Below are 16,460 nucleotides of genomic sequence, written 5' to 3' on the forward strand. Positions count from 1 at the left end.
CCCGTCCCGGCCGGGGCTGGCCTGGGGGTGTCCCGGCCCTGCCCCGTTCCCCGCCCAGGGTTTCCCCGCAGGAACACGGCATCCCGCCGCCCGCTCCTCCTCCTGCTGCTGCTGCGGAAGTTCCCGGCCGGGAAGTTTGCGGCCGGCGGCGGCGGGAAGCCGAGGGCGCTCTGCAGAGGTGCGTGAGGGGGAGCGGGACTGAGGGGCAGCGCCTCGCGCCCCTGCTGCGCTCTGCGGGCAAAGCCCACCGGGGTAGAGTGTATCTTCTGGCAACTTTTTCTCAACCTACTTTCTCTTTCATTTTCTCCCCCTCTCAAGGTACGATGCCGCCCAAGGGTCCCGGCAGAGGCAAGCTGCCAGTCCCTCTCCCTAAAGACATGATCCTGAAAGACACCGAAGGAAAAACCTGGAGGCTGGGCAGTCAGATCGGCCAGGGAGGATTTGGCTTGATCTATTTAGGTAAAAAAGCGGTGGTGATTAAGAGGGTGACTTGTAACTTTCTGAGCTGGATAAAGCAGAAAGGATTTTAAAAGTTACTGTTGTTTACATGCTGGTGGTGATCCTTGCTGAAGTGTGGTTTCCTGAGGTTTTTCCCTGCTGTTCCTGTTCCGTTCCTGCTGATGGTGCAGCGTGTTCTCCACGGCCTGTCCCGCTCAGTTTCTGGTTATTCTAGTGCACTGTTCTATGGATCTTGGGTGGGGCAATCGCGGTGCTGCTGTCAAAGAGCACTGTCAGGTGATGCTTTCAAAAGAAAAAGTTGCTTTTGTTAGGCACTGCTTTGGGCTTAGGCCAGTCTCATGCTCTGTAGCACTCTTTCAGTTTTTGGCTGTTGGAAATGTTGTCTTCTGGCCAAGAAAACATCCAGGGTATGTAACAGGAACAATAGTTAGCTGGGTGTTGCCCCTAAATTCAAACCTTTTCACCAGAGGTGGAAATGCTGTTCTTTATTTGCTCTGGCCTAGATATGCTTCTGTGTTTTCTTCAGAAGCAGCTGCTGCAGTTCAGTGAGATTGTGCTTTATGAGGAGTGAGTAGTTCTGAAAGGCAGTTTGTAAAGCATTCTGGGTCACTGGAGACCGTATAATGCATATTACTGTTGCTGGGCTCTCTGAAAGAGCAAATCCTGTGTTCAAGGCAATATTATGAGTTTGGCGGTTTGGTTTTTCTTTTTTTCATTGCATACAAAAACTAGTCCACAGTGACTGTTCAGGACTTGAACTTGTCAAAATTGAACTTGAAATAAATTGAGCTAGTATTGAGACAGCGGTAAAGAATTACCTAGAAGCAGTTCAGTACGTTGTCCCTGGAGCCAAACATGATCTATTTAAGTTAGAGTAATATTAACTCTATTAGGAATATTAATGCTTAAAACTTCATAGGCAAGTCAGTCCTATACACAAACCAACTTCCTTTTATGCATAAATCAGCTATATCCTCTTTGTTTAAGCTTCTCCTTTTTGTGTGTTTCTGCCATGGAAAATACAGTTGTGATTGTTTCCCAGATGCTGCTTGTGAAAAGGGCTTCCCAGTTGTGCTGTTCTTCCAGCTATTAACATGTGGCTGTAAACTGCAGGAGGGTGAACCATGGGAGAGTACCTGTGCATCTGACTGAGGTTGCACCTGGGCTTCAGGTTTGAGTGAAGAAACTTTCTAGGGGGGGAAAAAGGAGTAGTCTGGCACTTCGTTCCACCAAATGCTTGTGCAAACAGAGCAAAGCAGTTTCAGTAATGACCTAAGTTCCACTGCTTCTGCTTTTCCACAGAGTAAACTCAGTCACTGAGGAACCTGGAGAAAACTAAGGCTGTGTGTGTTCTTGTGAGTAGTTTGGTGTAAGCAGGGAATGAGGACATGGCAACCGTCAGTGGGTATGGCCCTACAGCTCCCCTTTACTGAAATCTAGGGCTTGTTTTACTTTGGGCTAGATTTGGTGTGGCCTGCTGCTCTGAATTGCCTCACCGAGTGCATGGTTTGAGGCTGAAGGAATTGGTTTGAATCCTGATGTCGCTGTTAGTAGTTGGAGCACATCTGAGAGGTTCCTGTGGAGGAGTTTCTGGTTTGGTTTCCTCTGGAATTCCTGTAGTTCCCACACATCTCACTGCTCTGCAGATGGAACCAGTGGGAACCATGGGGGTTTCAGCTAAGTGCAGATACAGAGGAGTCAAAAGATAGGGCACTGTTAGAATATTTACATTCTTTTTCCTTTTGGTATCTGTTATCTTGTTATGACCTTCTTTGAAACATTAGTTGGTTACTTTGAGAGGTGCTGTGCATAGAGCATATATTAGATGTAACCATAGAAAATAGGCCTTAGCATGAGATAAGAAGTGAAGTTAAAGTGTCTCTGGATATTGCCATTCAAGGATAAAGGAAAGGAAGTTGGAAACTTGCAGAAGTCTCCCACAGAAGGGTCTGAGGGAACTGGGGGTGCAGTGCAGAAAGCAAGGTCATAGTGGGTGCAGTTCTCCAAGAGTAATAAACCAAAAAACATGATGTTCCTGAATCACTTGGGATACAGCTCTGTCATTTTCTGCTGCAGTCAGGTCACACTGGACCTTGTGGGTGGTTTAGCACGTGAGATTCAGTCAGTTCCATGTAGATTTGATGAGTTTTCTGCCTGATCCCACAGACCACTGAGGTGATTTCATGTATCGTGGTGTGTGTTGCAGTTTGGCTCCCACTGAACTGAGGTGGAAAGCAGTCAGTGGATTAGTTCAGAAGGAGAATACAGTCTGGGATCCTTGGTGTTCTGTGTGTTTTCAGAAGTGACAGAATGGCTGAGGAAATGCAGCTGCCACTTCTGTAATGGTATTTGTGTTCGTTTAATCTCTTCTGTCAGTAGGGACAGTGAATGTTACCTGTAGCATTTCCTGAAGGCTCAGTTCCCCTCGCAGCTCATCCTGCAATTAAAGAGGAAATGGACAACATTTTATCCATAAGTATTGACACTGACTGAAGTTGTCTTTCTTTGTCCACCTCTTGATCTCTGATATGTGTTTATATCATATAAATCATACCATTCAGTAGCTTTTTGGGGGCTTGATGGTACAAAACAGTTCAACTGTCTTTGAGAGCCAAGGGATGTGAAGTAGATGACAAATCTTTGAGAGTAAGATAGGGATGCTTGGTGCTGAGAGACACCTTCTCTGTGCTGTTCAGACTAATTTTTGGTGCAGGTTGTGAGAGAAGCACTAACTTTCAGGGGTAAGATAACCCAGAAAGAGCTGTGGAGAGCTGGGCAGACAGGAGAGGGGAGGCAGGTTCGATTGCCTGCCAGGAATGAAGAGCACAGCCCTTTTATGAAAGTAAAGGTTAACTTTGCCAGCTATATCTTTTAATAAGTATTTTTACGGTGGCAGTGTAAAGATTTTGATGTGCGTTGTTATAGCTTAATTTCCCATTAAGACTATTCCATACTCCATTAATCCATAACAACGTTCTTGGGGAATTTTACAGTATCTCTGCAAAATATATTTACAAGGGGTGCATTCTGTGGAGGAAGGTTCTGTGCACTAAATCAGAGCTGCTCAAAGCCCTTTACTGACCCTGAGACCCAGGATGTAAATAGTTCCATGTGCGTGGAAGTTACCACTGTCTGCTGGTTCTGTCCTGCCTCACAAATGTTTTCTGATTATTCTTTCTCTTTCCAGTCTGTAGCAACTTGTTTATTTCTTTGTTGACCTGTTCCTTCCCTTGGATTCCCTTTGCATTTTCACCTCAGCCAGAGCAAATCCAGCAGCACAAGGCTTTCAAATACTGATCCCTCCCAGTTGCTGACAAAGGCAACAAAAATCCTCTCAGAGATGTTCTAGATCTCAGAAGCATTGCTTTTGTCATAGCAAGAACAATATGGATCATCAACAGGAATTAGCTTCCCCATTGTACATGAGAAGTTTTATTGTATATATGTAACTGGTGTTGATTTGGTTTCAGGCACCTCAGGTTTCAGGTCCCTTCGATAAGGGGGAGCAGAGGGAAGAGCAGCTGAGGAAGAACGTGATGTGTTGGTGGTCTCACAACTGGTTTGTAGCTCTGTGGAGTACAGTGGCAGCACACTGGAAAATGAACCAAGAGTTGAGGAGCCTTACTTTCTCTCATTTGTCACAGTCAGTAATTAGCAGCAGTCTTTATATAAATCATTCTCTAGTCCTGCTGCAAGCACTCTATTAATGCACAATTTGGACTGAAAATTTAAGTGCAGAAAGGTCACACAATGTTTTGTTAAAATTCCTCTGTCACAGTGGAACCTGCTGTAGACAGCACTCTCTCCTTGCAGGCTTCCTTCTCATGGAAACTGGTGGTTCTGCAAAAAATGTATTTTTTTTATATTTATGTACACAGGGGGTTGTTAGATGGTGTTCATCATAGTACATTCTGCCCTGGCTGTTCTGGGAATCAGGCTGAGAGATTGAAAGACAGTTTGTTTCTATTTCAAACCCAATAATTTCCATGGATAGTTTGTATAGCTTTGAGTGGGGGTGTACATGTGTAGAGGAAGAGAAGCATTGACAGAAGCACACTCTGTCCTTGTCCTACTGTTCATTCCTTGGTTTGCTTGGGAAGCTGGCTTTAGCAATTGTTTCTGGAGAAACAAAGTACTTCAGCAGTTTGCTTAAATTAACTTCACTGAAAATATTTATTAGAGTGAAGCAAATGAATTAAAAATGCAGTAAAGATGATACCAAAAGATATAAATTCAGCACGATTTTTATTAGCTCAATGGAAAGAAGAATATTAATGGCAAAATTCTGTAATTAAAAGCACTGGCAGGTAACTCAGGTTAGGGATGGATTTTTCTTAACCCTCAGATGTTAAAATGCATTTCATCAAAGGTCTCATTGTGAACCTTAGTGCGAAAATAAGTTTGTGAGCAGGCAAACAGCACTTCAGGAAGGAGTGTTTGTGTCTCGTCACTAATATTAAACTATACAAATACAGATATTGCAAGCAGATTACCTAATTTTTCACACTGTCTGTAGGCAGACAAATTATAAATTTATCCTGATTTTGCTTACTCGGGGGGTACTTAGGGCTGAGCACAGGGTGCAGGACCAGCCTGCACCACCTGTTAAAGACAAAATACTCCTTCCTTCAGCTGGTGATGGCTGCTTCCCTTTGAATCTTCCCCCTTTCTTTTGTTTGGGTCCTCTGTGAGCTACAAGTCTCAACGCTGCAAGTGTAACTCATTTTCGTGCAATATTCTAAAGCCTGTTACAAAGTGTGCAGAGATCATTCCTGCTCCACTGCAGTGTTCTGCCATGTGATGTGTTGGGGTTTTTTCCCTATGAGTGGCCTGTGATCTGGGAGCTGTTGTGCTCTTCTTAGTCCAGCTTTGGAGAGTTCTGAGAGGGACTTGGACCCTGCTTTGCTGACTAATACTAGAAAGTCAAGAGAGCAGGTTTGACTTCTCTATTTTATTTATTTGATCAGTGTGGAGTGTTTTTTTGAGCAGGAGGAGCTTTGGAGGGAACCTGTTGCCTTATGGAGGGCACTCCTTCAGCTGCCTTTGGCACCTGGACCCTGCTGGAACTGGCATAGGATCTTCTGAGTGGGCACCATGTCAGACAAGCAGATGGGCTGGAGCAAAACCTTGCCAGAAAACAGTTTGTGCATCAAGTTTTAAATATTAGAGGCCTGGACTCCCATGTGAGAGTGCTGTAAGAGCAGAGCATGCAGAGCTGTTCTGCCTGGGGTTAAAGGATGTGTCACACCTATCCCAGCTCAGGGGAGTTAACTTTGAAAGTCAAACAGTGGCTTCGTTGCTGTGCAACACAAAACTTTGCCTCTGCTGAGTCAAGATTCAGGTTTCCCAGAAACATGAGTCAGAAACGTTCTGAAATTTCCTACCAGTGCTGAATGCTCTGAACTTGGAGGCATTTGGAGTAATCTGCAAAACAGTTTAGCGGTTGAACACGATTTTCTCCCAAAATCAGTTTGGTTGGGTCTTGTGGAAGACGGCTCCACAAGCAGGGTATGGAGAGCTATGTCTGTGTAGTTTGTATAATAAAACTCTACATTTATAAAGCTTCCTGGGAGAAGAATCCAGAATAAAACCTGTTCAGAAACACTGCTCAGAAAAGAGCCTGTCCAGGAAATGATGATGCAGCTATAAAGTAACAGAGAAGCAGATCTTCCTTAGGCTGCATTAAAAGTGGAGTTTAAACACCCTTCAAGGACTGAATGTTTCAATTCTTGGGAAATATTGGATATTGCAATGTCAGAGAGGGGGAAACAATGTGATTTGTTTGCCTTTAAATATTTTATCTTAGCACCCTCCTCATGCAGGAAATAGTGATGTGTTAAATGCTACTTTTTATTTACTTGCGTGCATTTTGTTCTTAGTAATTCTATTGCTGCAACTTGGATCCTTTTTTATTGTTAGATAACACTCTATTTTATCTATTTTATTGTTAGCAACACTTCCACCCTGTTTGTTACCCATTAAATTTAACAACTCTTGGCTTGACTTAAACGGGGTCTGAATTTTCCCAGCTTTTTTGATAGGTCGCCTGTAACTCCAAAATGGGGTATTTTTGAGATTTGTTTCTATTTCTGCAAAAACTAAGCTGGTAAATCACTCTTCAGGATCAGCTAATGAATGGAACAAAGCAAAAATAAAATACTAGCAACCCCAGAACTAATGAAAATAGTTTTACTCGTGTTTCCCAAACAAATATATCCTGAAAATATCCAGCAGTGGCAAAGACACCAGCTGTGGACAGGAGCGGGGATGTTCTTCCAAACTGCCAAACCAACGCTGTTTTCTTTTCCACTGTGTAAACTTTGTCAACAAAACTGGTTCTGTGAGAGCCATTGAAAATATTTCACCATATTCCAAATGTGGCTGCCACAAATTAACTGCTAAAACTACAACAAGCACGTTTGAACTGGCAAATGGAGCTGGCACAGTTGCTCTGTCGGGCTGCAATTGTGCTGGGTGGTTGGAGGAAAGGCAGCTCATCTACAAACACCCTTTTGTTACTGTGCCTTGTTAACATTTAGAAAGCCACCTTAATGAAGGTGGTGGCAACAAAACGGATGAAATCTACGATTTGAATGGGTGATAAGACCAAAACTGCTGTGCCTGGACGAGACCAGGGAATCCTGGACATGGGATAACTGGAGGTAGGTTATTTGCTGTGTCGTGCAGGCTCAGCAGTTGGAAATGATGGCCAAGGATGTGGATCTTGCTGCACTGCTTTATTGCAGGGGGCATTTTAAATTTGTGTAGCTGGCCGTGATTGTGGGATGGAAGGGAGGAAGGGAAGGCAGAGCCATGCCCTCTGCAAATGTTTTGTGAGACCCCTCTTGGCATGAGGTGGAAACAGCCACGGCCCCCTCCACAGCTTCACCTGGCACCAGTGTTCCCAGTTAGCAGTTATGCAGACGGTGGTTTTGATTGTGCCCCCACGTCTAGCTGATAAAACCAACAGAAGCGGGGAACTCTCACACTTGCTAAGCTGCTATAGGATTTTTTGCAGACATAATCTGCCCATCTAGTCCTTCTATGCCATCAGAGCCCTCCTGCCTGTCAGCACAGCCTCCTGCAGAGCCTGTGCTCACTGTCCTGCAGTCTGGCATTTCACTGATTGTAATATTATAAATAGCCATGTGCCACCACACAGAACGAGGCGAGCACATGGCTAATTACGGGTGTGCAGTAATTAACCAGGAGCTAAACTCGCAGGAGAGTATGTGGCGGTGGGCTATGAGGTATGTAATCAGACTGTTTGTTAAACCTTGGGAGCCTTTCCAGTCTGTTAAGTAACTATACATAGTAATGAGACAATTTTTTAAAAACCATTTATGTTTGTTTATGGACAGAAAAATAGTCTGTCTCTTTTCTGAACTGTGGCTGAAGTGTTGCTGCCTGAGATCCGAACGGTTCATTTTACTGATGTGACAAAAGGTATGCACACTTCTGCTTGTCTGTGTGTATGAGATGGATTGGTTAAGCACTGCCTGGGTAAGAAGTTTAGAGTGTTGTTCCTGGGGAATGCTGTGCCTTGTTTCATGTATGTGCAGTAAAATACCATTTCTGCTCTTGTAGGTTTGAATGTTGTGTAACTCGTTTTGTGGGGCACCCGTTTGGGTGTTGAGCTTTGTCTGAGTGTTCTCCCTTTTCACATTGTAACAATTGCCAGTTAGTTTGGGGTTGATTTTTCCTGAAGATGTTCTTTCAGTGTGACTCCAAAAAGCATCACTGTGGCCCAGTGTAAGAACCGTGGGGGTCAGGCCCCTTTGCTGGGCTGCCTCCTGTTAATTGCTCTTCTTCATTACCCTGGCAGCTGCTGCTGCCTGTTCCACATTACCAGCAATGAGGCCTCTCTAGAAAATGTCAAGAAGTCTACAGGGAAGTTAGATCAGACTCTTTCAAATTCATTTAAATTTGATACTGCTCTATATCTATCAAAGCTCTGTTAAGTAAGTTGGTGCTAAAACAGGTTTATACAGAGGTTCTGCTCTGGTCTGTGTCAGTAAGGGAGCACATCTGATTCTCTTTGGGGAATGGGGTGTTGTTGAATGCAATGAAAACACATGGGATGTGCTCCTTTAAACTGATGTCTTCAGCTATTAACACACAGTCTACATGTGGCAAATAAAGGTAAAGATATAAGTGCCTGTTCCCTAGTTCCTAGTTCAGTACAACAATATGGTAGGAACAAAGTTTACCAAAACTTCCTTCCTGGCTGTAGTTTTAATCTGTGCCCTGAACATGCCTGCTACTTGTCTGAGTCTATGGATGGTTCACACCTTCCAGAGCTGCTGTTTTAGGATGTTTTCATTCAGGTGGGGAAGTGCCAAACAGAAGGCAGCAGGGACCCTGTGGGTGTTTGGAGTGTGTACAGTGCCAAATTCAACCCAGATCTGAACAGAATTGAAGGGAGATGGCAGCTGAAGGAGTCTGATTATTGTAAAAATATTTTTATGCCCTGACCATCAAAAAAAAGTAAGCTTGGGTGGTTTGGTTAGATCCAAGTTTACTTGATTGTATTATGTGGATAAAAGTGGTCTGGTTTTGCGTGTGCTCCCAGCTGAAGTGTTTCACACCTGGACTGTTGTTGCTATTTGATCATTACAAGGAGTTTGAAAGGGACACTTATTTCCCGGGAACTGTATTCTTTTTAGTTTTTTTCAGTGATGATTCTAAAAGATGATTTAGTCTCATTAAATTTTAATCCCAGCGTAGCTCCATGTGGCTTCAGTAGTGTCAGAGAGAACTGATGGCTCTCTCAGGGTCAGAAGAAAATAGGGTTGCATTGTCTGTGCAGGGAGGTTCTGTCTCCTGGGCTGTAATTGGCACCTGTGGTCAATTATTGGTTTGAAATCCCCACTTGCACCGAGAGCACAATCCCTCGCTCCCCTCGAGGAGGCGGTGGCTGTGCTGTCCCCAGCTTAGGCCACTGTCTGAATAATGTCAGCACAGAAATCACACCTCTGGGGCCAAATGACTGTGGAAGGGAGGAGAGCTGACAATCCTGGCTGGAGCGTGTGGAGGTCACAACTTCTAAGGGGTGTCTTTGTCACGACAGTGGATTGACAGCAGCCAAATACAGAGGTTTTCCAGTTGACTGGAACGACTTAAACGGAGTCTGTTACAATGGAATCCTCATTGTGGTGCAAACCTGCAGTGAGGGAGGACATCCTGCTTACTCCTTAATTAACAGCCAGGGAGAGACTCCTGAAAATGTGGGTTAAAATCGCTTCTCTACTTGTTGATTAAAACTTCTCCGTGTGTGTTGTTTTAGTTTTATTTGCTCTGACCTTTAAAAGCAGGAATTCAGACAAAATGCTGTGCATCTTTTTGGTTGCCTTAGTGTGAGCACAGTCTTTGTTTGCAATGATATTTTGTTGCACACAGCCTGATCTCCATCTCTTTCTTCCTTTGCAGCATCCCCTCATACTCGTGTTCCTGTACAAGATGATGCAGTTCATGTAATTAAAGTGGTAATGTTTAGCTCTCATTTCTAAATTATTAACTTGCATGCAGTTCTTTCTCTTAATTATCTCTCCTTATTTGCAGCATTGGGTCTGCATTGCATGCTTGTGGCTTTTTTTTTTAACATGCTTTCCCGCTTGGGGATATATTTGGCATTTCCATGACACACAGTATTCCTGGACATGATTCTTTCCTTTCCTTGATTGCAGCTCTTAACAGTTTAGTAAGGAAAATTAGATCTTAAACACACCTGATCTACAATATTTCTGAAAATAGGGTCTTAAATAATGCCTGAAAGAATCTGTGTTGTTTATGAAAATGTGTTGCCAAACAACTTTTCTTTTTAGCTACTTATTAAAATTACATTTTAGATGGCATTGATGTGGGGGGAAAAGGAATTTCATCCTCTAGGAATTTCTTACGTGCTTTGCTTTAGAAATTGTTGTCTTTCTAGTGCCTTTGATGACACCAAGTTTATTTATTTCTCAACAGGAGTATCTTGAAAATGGCCCCTTATTTTCTGAGCTGAAATTTTACCAGAGGGCTGCAAAACAAGAGCACAGTAAGTAATGTATCACTTCTGATTCAGGTGGATTTAAGGACAAGTTTGGGTTTGACTACTTCTAATAAGAACTGTTGCTTTAGAGCTTCCCAGCCAACTCATTTCATATCCACTGAACTAATCCTAGTTGGTGCTGCAGGATTTCTAGATTGCTGTCTTTTCTTACTTGGGTGTTATCCCTGTTCTTTCTGATCTGAAGGGAGAACAGGAGCCAAATTTATTATGTGCACAACAGTGAATGGACTGCAGAGACAGCCCAGCCTTGGAACAGAACAAACACCAAACCTGAAGTTCCCCAGCTACCTCTAACCCCATGTTATCTTATTATTGCAGTAAGAAAATGGATGAATCTCAAAAAAATAAGATGTTTAGGAATTCCAGTGTTTTGGGGATCAGGCTTGGCTGAGTACAAAGGAAAAAGGTAATAAGACAAATTGTAATTAAGCCTCAAATTGACCGAAGATCCATTTTCAAAAATGGAGATTAAGTCCTTTCAATCTGGCACAAACTTGCAGTTTTGTCTAAAAGGATTCCTCCCTTTTATATGTGTCCTGGTAGTTATAGATTCATGGTCATGGAGAGACTGGGGGAAGACCTGCAGAGAATCTTTCAAGACTGTGGGAGCAGATTTAAGAAGGAGACTGTTCTGCAACTTGGGGCACGAATGGTACGTACAGAAGAGAGGAGATTGCTGAGTTCAACTAGAGAATTATCTTTCTAATACAGTTCCTGTAGGTGGCTCTTGAGGTTAGAATTCAACAAGTGTAAACATTGTGTATTTTCTTATTTTTCATATTTTTTAAAATAAAGTGAGTATTCAGTAGAAAATCAAGACCCCTTAGTAGAAAACCTTTAGTAGAAAATCAAGACTGGAATTTGGTGACCTCAACCCAACTGTCTTTTCTAATAGGTTAAAACACAGACCATGTACTTCAAACCACTAGAGTGAGATGTGTAAGCCTGTTCTCTTGTGCCTCAACATGTATTGATTTATTTTTTCAGTGTCTGAGGGGTGTTGTATTAGACATCCATATTTGTCAGAGTTCGTTGCATGCCTGGATGCCCCATTTTCAGTGTGTTTGCTGATTGTACAGACCAGGATTAAGATGGTCTAATTTCTGTTACCCCTGCTTTTGAAGGAGGGATTTGCACTGGACACATCCAAAACTTCCTTTAAATTAAATAATAATAAATATTTAAAAAAAAAAAGTGGAGGGCTTTCATAGTCACACAGCTGGCAAATTTGTAACATTCTTTATACGCTCCAAAAGTCAGGATTAGGTTGTCCTTTGTATGAGCTGCAAAGTGCAAATATGTTTGTTAATAATAATATTTAGAGCTATTGTACCTCAGTAAGGAGCTGAAGGAGGATGAGTTTTATTCCAAACCTTCAGAACTGATTGAATATGTTCTTTTCAAGAGCTTGGTGTTCTCAACATCTGCTACTTGTAGGCAGTTACACAGGGACACCTTATGGAAAAGTATGGCTTGTTTAGCTGGTGGCTGGTGGCAAATCCTGGTGGGAACAGGCCCTGTGACAGACTGGATGGTCTCTGTGCTCCAGCTCAAAGCAAATTTGCCAGCTCAGTCTGTGTAGCCCTTGATTTCACTGCATAAATAAGAAATTTTTCTTGATAGGGTTAAGGGCAAAGTGGAAAAGATGATGATGTTTTGTCCTCTGTTCTACACTCTTTCCTAGCTGGATACCTTGGAATACATCCATGAAAATGAGTATGTCCATGGTGACATTAAAGCAGCAAATCTGCTTTTGGGCTACACCAACCCCCATGAGGTGAGCATGCTACTCATCTGCACTTCAGTGTTTTAGAACCATTTACAGGTTTTAAGTTCTGCAGGTTCTGCAGTAACAATTCCTGTGTTAGAAGGAGTTCATGCATGAACATTCACATCCTCTCATGACAAATCTGACAGTGGCTCCGTGCAGCTTAAGGCCTGAGAAAGCAGCAGGAAAAACTCTGCTTTGTTCCTTTTGTGTTCTGCTGACTGGCACACTGGTGTGGAGGGGTAGCTAAGGGTGGGTAAGCTGTAGGACCTAATTGCTGCTGTAGGTTATGCCAGTTTAAGTGTATCAGTAGAGATGAAGGGTGTGACCCATTGCATTTTCATTCTTGGGAAGTTCCAGCTTTCTAATATTGCCATGACTTGTGTTTCCATGCACTAACCCTTCTGTCCTGCCCGTTGCAGTGGATATCACAGGTAAGGAGGATTAAAACTGCTGTTCTCCAACACTCTAAAGCCTAAAGGTTCCCTGGAAATAAGGTACTTGTGAATTAGTGGACAGAGGTTTTAGGGTTTATTTTTTAGGTTTTGTTAAATAAATCAATAGCTATTCCAGTCTGAGTAGCTTCTAACTCAACATGTACAAATTATGTGTTACTGCTGGGAGGCTTTGTGTAGGATTTTCTTTCAGCAAAATTTATTTTCCACTGAAATTATTCTATAGAAACATATTAGAAAGTTCTCATACTAATTCAGAAGAGCTGATAGGAAACAGTTTCTAATATTTGCTTGCATCTCTATGCTATGAATTAAACTTTAATTTCTGTGTGTGTAAGAAAGTTCCCAGGAAGGGTTTTGTCCAGCCTTCTCTCTCTGCCAGCACAGTGGATAATGGTCTTGCTTTTTTCTTAAAAAAAAGGTGATCAACCTGATCTCATAAATAGGGAGTGAGAGCATCAGCCAGTGGCCAACTGCAAGCCAGGAACACAAGCCTGTGGCTCCAGTGGGAGCTGGCATGATAAAACAGTCTACCTAACAATTTCTGTGGTGAAGTTTGTTGAAAGAATTTTATACTCAGGGTTCTTGCTCTTTTAGGAACTGGGATTTTAAGAGAAAATAAATTGTAAGTGTTCTTTAATTGTCAAAATTTGTTTTTGGAACAAACCCATAACTTATCTCTTAAAAATAATATATATCTCTATTGAAGATGTATTTCCCTATTCTGGTGAAGAGACATAAATCCCTGTTCAGAAAAGCACATGTACCTTTATACTCAGCTTTGCATTTTTCTGTCATTTAGTGGCTCTTGATGTGCATTCTTATGTGTGAATTTGTCACTGGCTTCCTGCAATTCCTAAAAAGATAATTTTTCTGTTTTCAACTTTGTGCTGCCGGTCTCTGTCTCTTCTGTAAATTAACCTGGTGAATTTACAGCACAGCCAATAAATAGCACAGTCCCCTTTCTGAAAGCACATGTGAGATCCATACTGCCAGCCCCTGCCTTCTGTGGCGAGGCAGAGAGACAAATAAAGCAAAGGTCCTGTCACTCTGTGACCTCCAAATGATGGTTAGAAATGGTTGGAAGATCAGAATCAAGTGCCCTCCAAGAGCAGCTGCTGCAGATGTGCCGCACAGAGGCAGCGGGGCCGTTCAGCCAGTCACAGGTCACGGGATCAATTCTCCAGTCGATACGTTCGGGAGCTCGGCCCCAGCACAGGCACTGCCAGAGCAGGAGTGATGGACTGAGGGAGCTGCACAGCCCATGAATCTGAGAGGCCTGAAAGGAAACTTGCAGTGATCAGAGCCATAAATTAGAGCCCAAGTGAAGCGCTGGCTCGGGGCTGGGCCGAGTGAAAGGGAATTCGGGCTGTAGCAGGGACTGTTGGTGTGATGAAGCAGAAATAAGTAGTATTGATACAGACTCTCAAATCCATTCAGCTCATTTAAATGGTGATACTGTTAAAAGGGACAAGTGGTCACTAGACAAGAGCTTAAATTCTGAGTTTTAAATAAATGAAATGAAGTTTAGGAGAACACCTCTTCAAAACAATCACCCTGTAGTATTTTTCCCCTATGGAATATATGGGCAGACATCCTACAGTGTTGCAGACTCAAGTCTGTTCCAGAAGTTGCCTGTTTGGATTTTTAAGATGTAAATTCTAATTGTATTCACACCTCAGTTCTGATTTTAATTTTAAGCGTTTCTTAGACAAGATAGTTACAGAATAGAGCTCTCAGACTTGATTATCATAGATAGAATACAAAGGGATTTCAAAATATAACTATTAAGACCAGCTTTCATTGGACCAGCACAGGAAATACAGAGATCACACACTGATCATATGGGGGAAACTTGTATGAAAACAATTCCAACTTGGAGCTGTTTTTCATTGTGAGAAGAATCATTGTGATTCCTGCTCTTTAGCCCACTATGACAGACTTGCTAAAGAGCAGATGAAATGAGAAAAATGAAAATCTTTTCTGTTCTCCTTCAGGTGTTTTTAGGAATGCAGAGACACTCTGTACCCCTTCCCCTCTCTGTCAACCTGCTTTCCTCCCTCCTTGGCTTCTGGTTTGTGAGAGGTGCTATTTCTGTCCCAAACACTAAACTTCACACTCCCTGTCCCAAAAGGGTCTTTACCCTTTTTGTAGTTCTGTCCAACTGAACTTGACAGCACCGTGGCCATTAGCAACCAATCTGTCTCTGATTAGTAGGTATCTACTTAATTATTTACAGACATGACACAAGCCTGGTAATGGAACCACTGGAAAGAAAATGCACAGAGAAAATCCCCGTATTGTCCTCCTTCCAGCACTAAATCTGCTCTGGGTACTTCAAGATAAAGGGAACACCGGGAGAATCCCAAGGGGCAGGGTGATAACCCCCCAGCGGAGTGCAGTTGTGTATCAGAACGTGTACAGGCCGTAAGAATTGTCCATGTCTAGCAGATATTCAGCACTTCCAGCCCTGGGGGAGTTGTGCACAGGAAGGGCAGGAGAGCGGCTCAAACTCTGGTTGGCTGCTCGTGCCCACAGGTAATTGTTTGTGGCTGTGCACTGGGATAAGGTGGGCACACTCCTGTTTGCTTGAAATCCAGTGCAAAGACTTCAGAAATCTGGCTTTTAGTCTATAACAACATCTGTTATAACAGAGCAGAGCCTGGTGCAGACTGGGATGTGTAAAGAAGAGAAACTGGAACAAAAACAGGACTCTGAAATTAAAGTGAGTGAGTGGGAAGGAGTGTACAGTGTAACAGCCAAACCCAGCTGTTCCATGCTAGTGTTCCATTCCTTATTCCAGTGTCTTGTTTATCTTGCTCTGCTCTGTTTTGTTCTCTTTTTGTTCTTATTTATTTTGTTGTTCCTATAAAAAGCATGCAGGTGAAAAATATTCATGGTATCAAAACACTAACACTGGCTTAATTTTTCTCAATATTCCTCATTATTCATCTGCTTTTCCCCGTCCCTATACCCTAAAAAAACCTGCAACAACTCTAAATTCATTAACTACCTCTACTGTGTTCTGAGCAAATTTGGAAGGTCACAAAGTGTTACATTATCAAAAAGTGACAACCAGCTATAAAGAACTATATATCTCTTTAATGATGAAAGGGTTATAATGAGAATTGATGAAATGAAATTAATGGTAATTTAAAATAACACAGTCATTGTGATAATGGCTGTGGCAAGGTTGTAACGGGGCAGTGCTGGTTTGGTACAAGCTGAAGGGGATTGATTTTTGGTGGTGGCCAGGAGGCTTTTGTCACATGTTTGTGGGAAAACTACTTCTCACTTTCAGTATAAATTGAAAACCTCGCTGCTGATACTACTACTGAAGGTATTTTAAGCAAATGCATTGCTTAAAAATGGAGTACATTAATGGAGTTGCTTTAAAAGAAAGAGTTCATAGTTACTGTGATTTATCTGTGTGATTCTATGATTTTTTTATTTTTTTTTTTGCATACTTCAAATCTGACTAGCAAATATTTGTGGCTACTTTCTAGCTGGCCTGTTGTTGAGGTAGTTTGAAAGAGCACCAGGGCTGGGCTGTCACAGGGGAGTGTCTGTCACATAAGCCCAAACCAAGAGAGCTGCCAGAGGTGCTTTGGGTGTGTTTTCCCCCTCATATTAATATAAGGCACAGCCTTAATTTTTAGAGGTGTTTTATCTTACTATACATGTCAGAAATGTCTAGCCAAGTGAAATCCAAAATATACCACTT

At 42.5% G+C, this 16,460-nt stretch overlaps 1 protein-coding gene across 5 annotated transcripts in view; it reads left to right on the plus strand.

Moving 5' to 3' along the window:
- The first annotated feature begins 24 nt into the window (after window positions 1-24).
- Window positions 25-16,460, plus strand: part of VRK2 (vaccinia related kinase 2) — a 35,492-nt gene continuing 19,056 nt past the window's right edge. For all 5 annotated transcript variants that reach the window (XM_017821819.1, XM_017821820.1, XM_017821822.1 and 2 more), the window contains exons 1-7: window positions 25-178; window positions 319-459; window positions 9,889-9,944; window positions 10,429-10,498; window positions 10,832-10,919; window positions 11,057-11,165; window positions 12,198-12,290. In XM_017821819.1, the coding sequence (XP_017677308.1) occupies window positions 324-459; window positions 9,889-9,944; window positions 10,429-10,498; window positions 10,832-10,919; window positions 11,057-11,165; window positions 12,198-12,290 (552 nt within the window). In that variant the 5' untranslated portion in view covers window positions 25-178; window positions 319-323. The remainder of the gene's footprint in view (window positions 179-318; window positions 460-9,888; window positions 9,945-10,428; window positions 10,499-10,831; window positions 10,920-11,056; window positions 11,166-12,197; window positions 12,291-16,460) is intronic.

The sequence above is a fragment of the Lepidothrix coronata genome, unplaced genomic scaffold, assembly GCF_001604755.1.
Source record: "Lepidothrix coronata isolate B3197 unplaced genomic scaffold, Lepidothrix_coronata-1.0 Scaffold92, whole genome shotgun sequence".
In the NCBI taxonomy this organism is placed as follows: domain Eukaryota; kingdom Metazoa; phylum Chordata; class Aves; order Passeriformes; family Pipridae; genus Lepidothrix; species Lepidothrix coronata.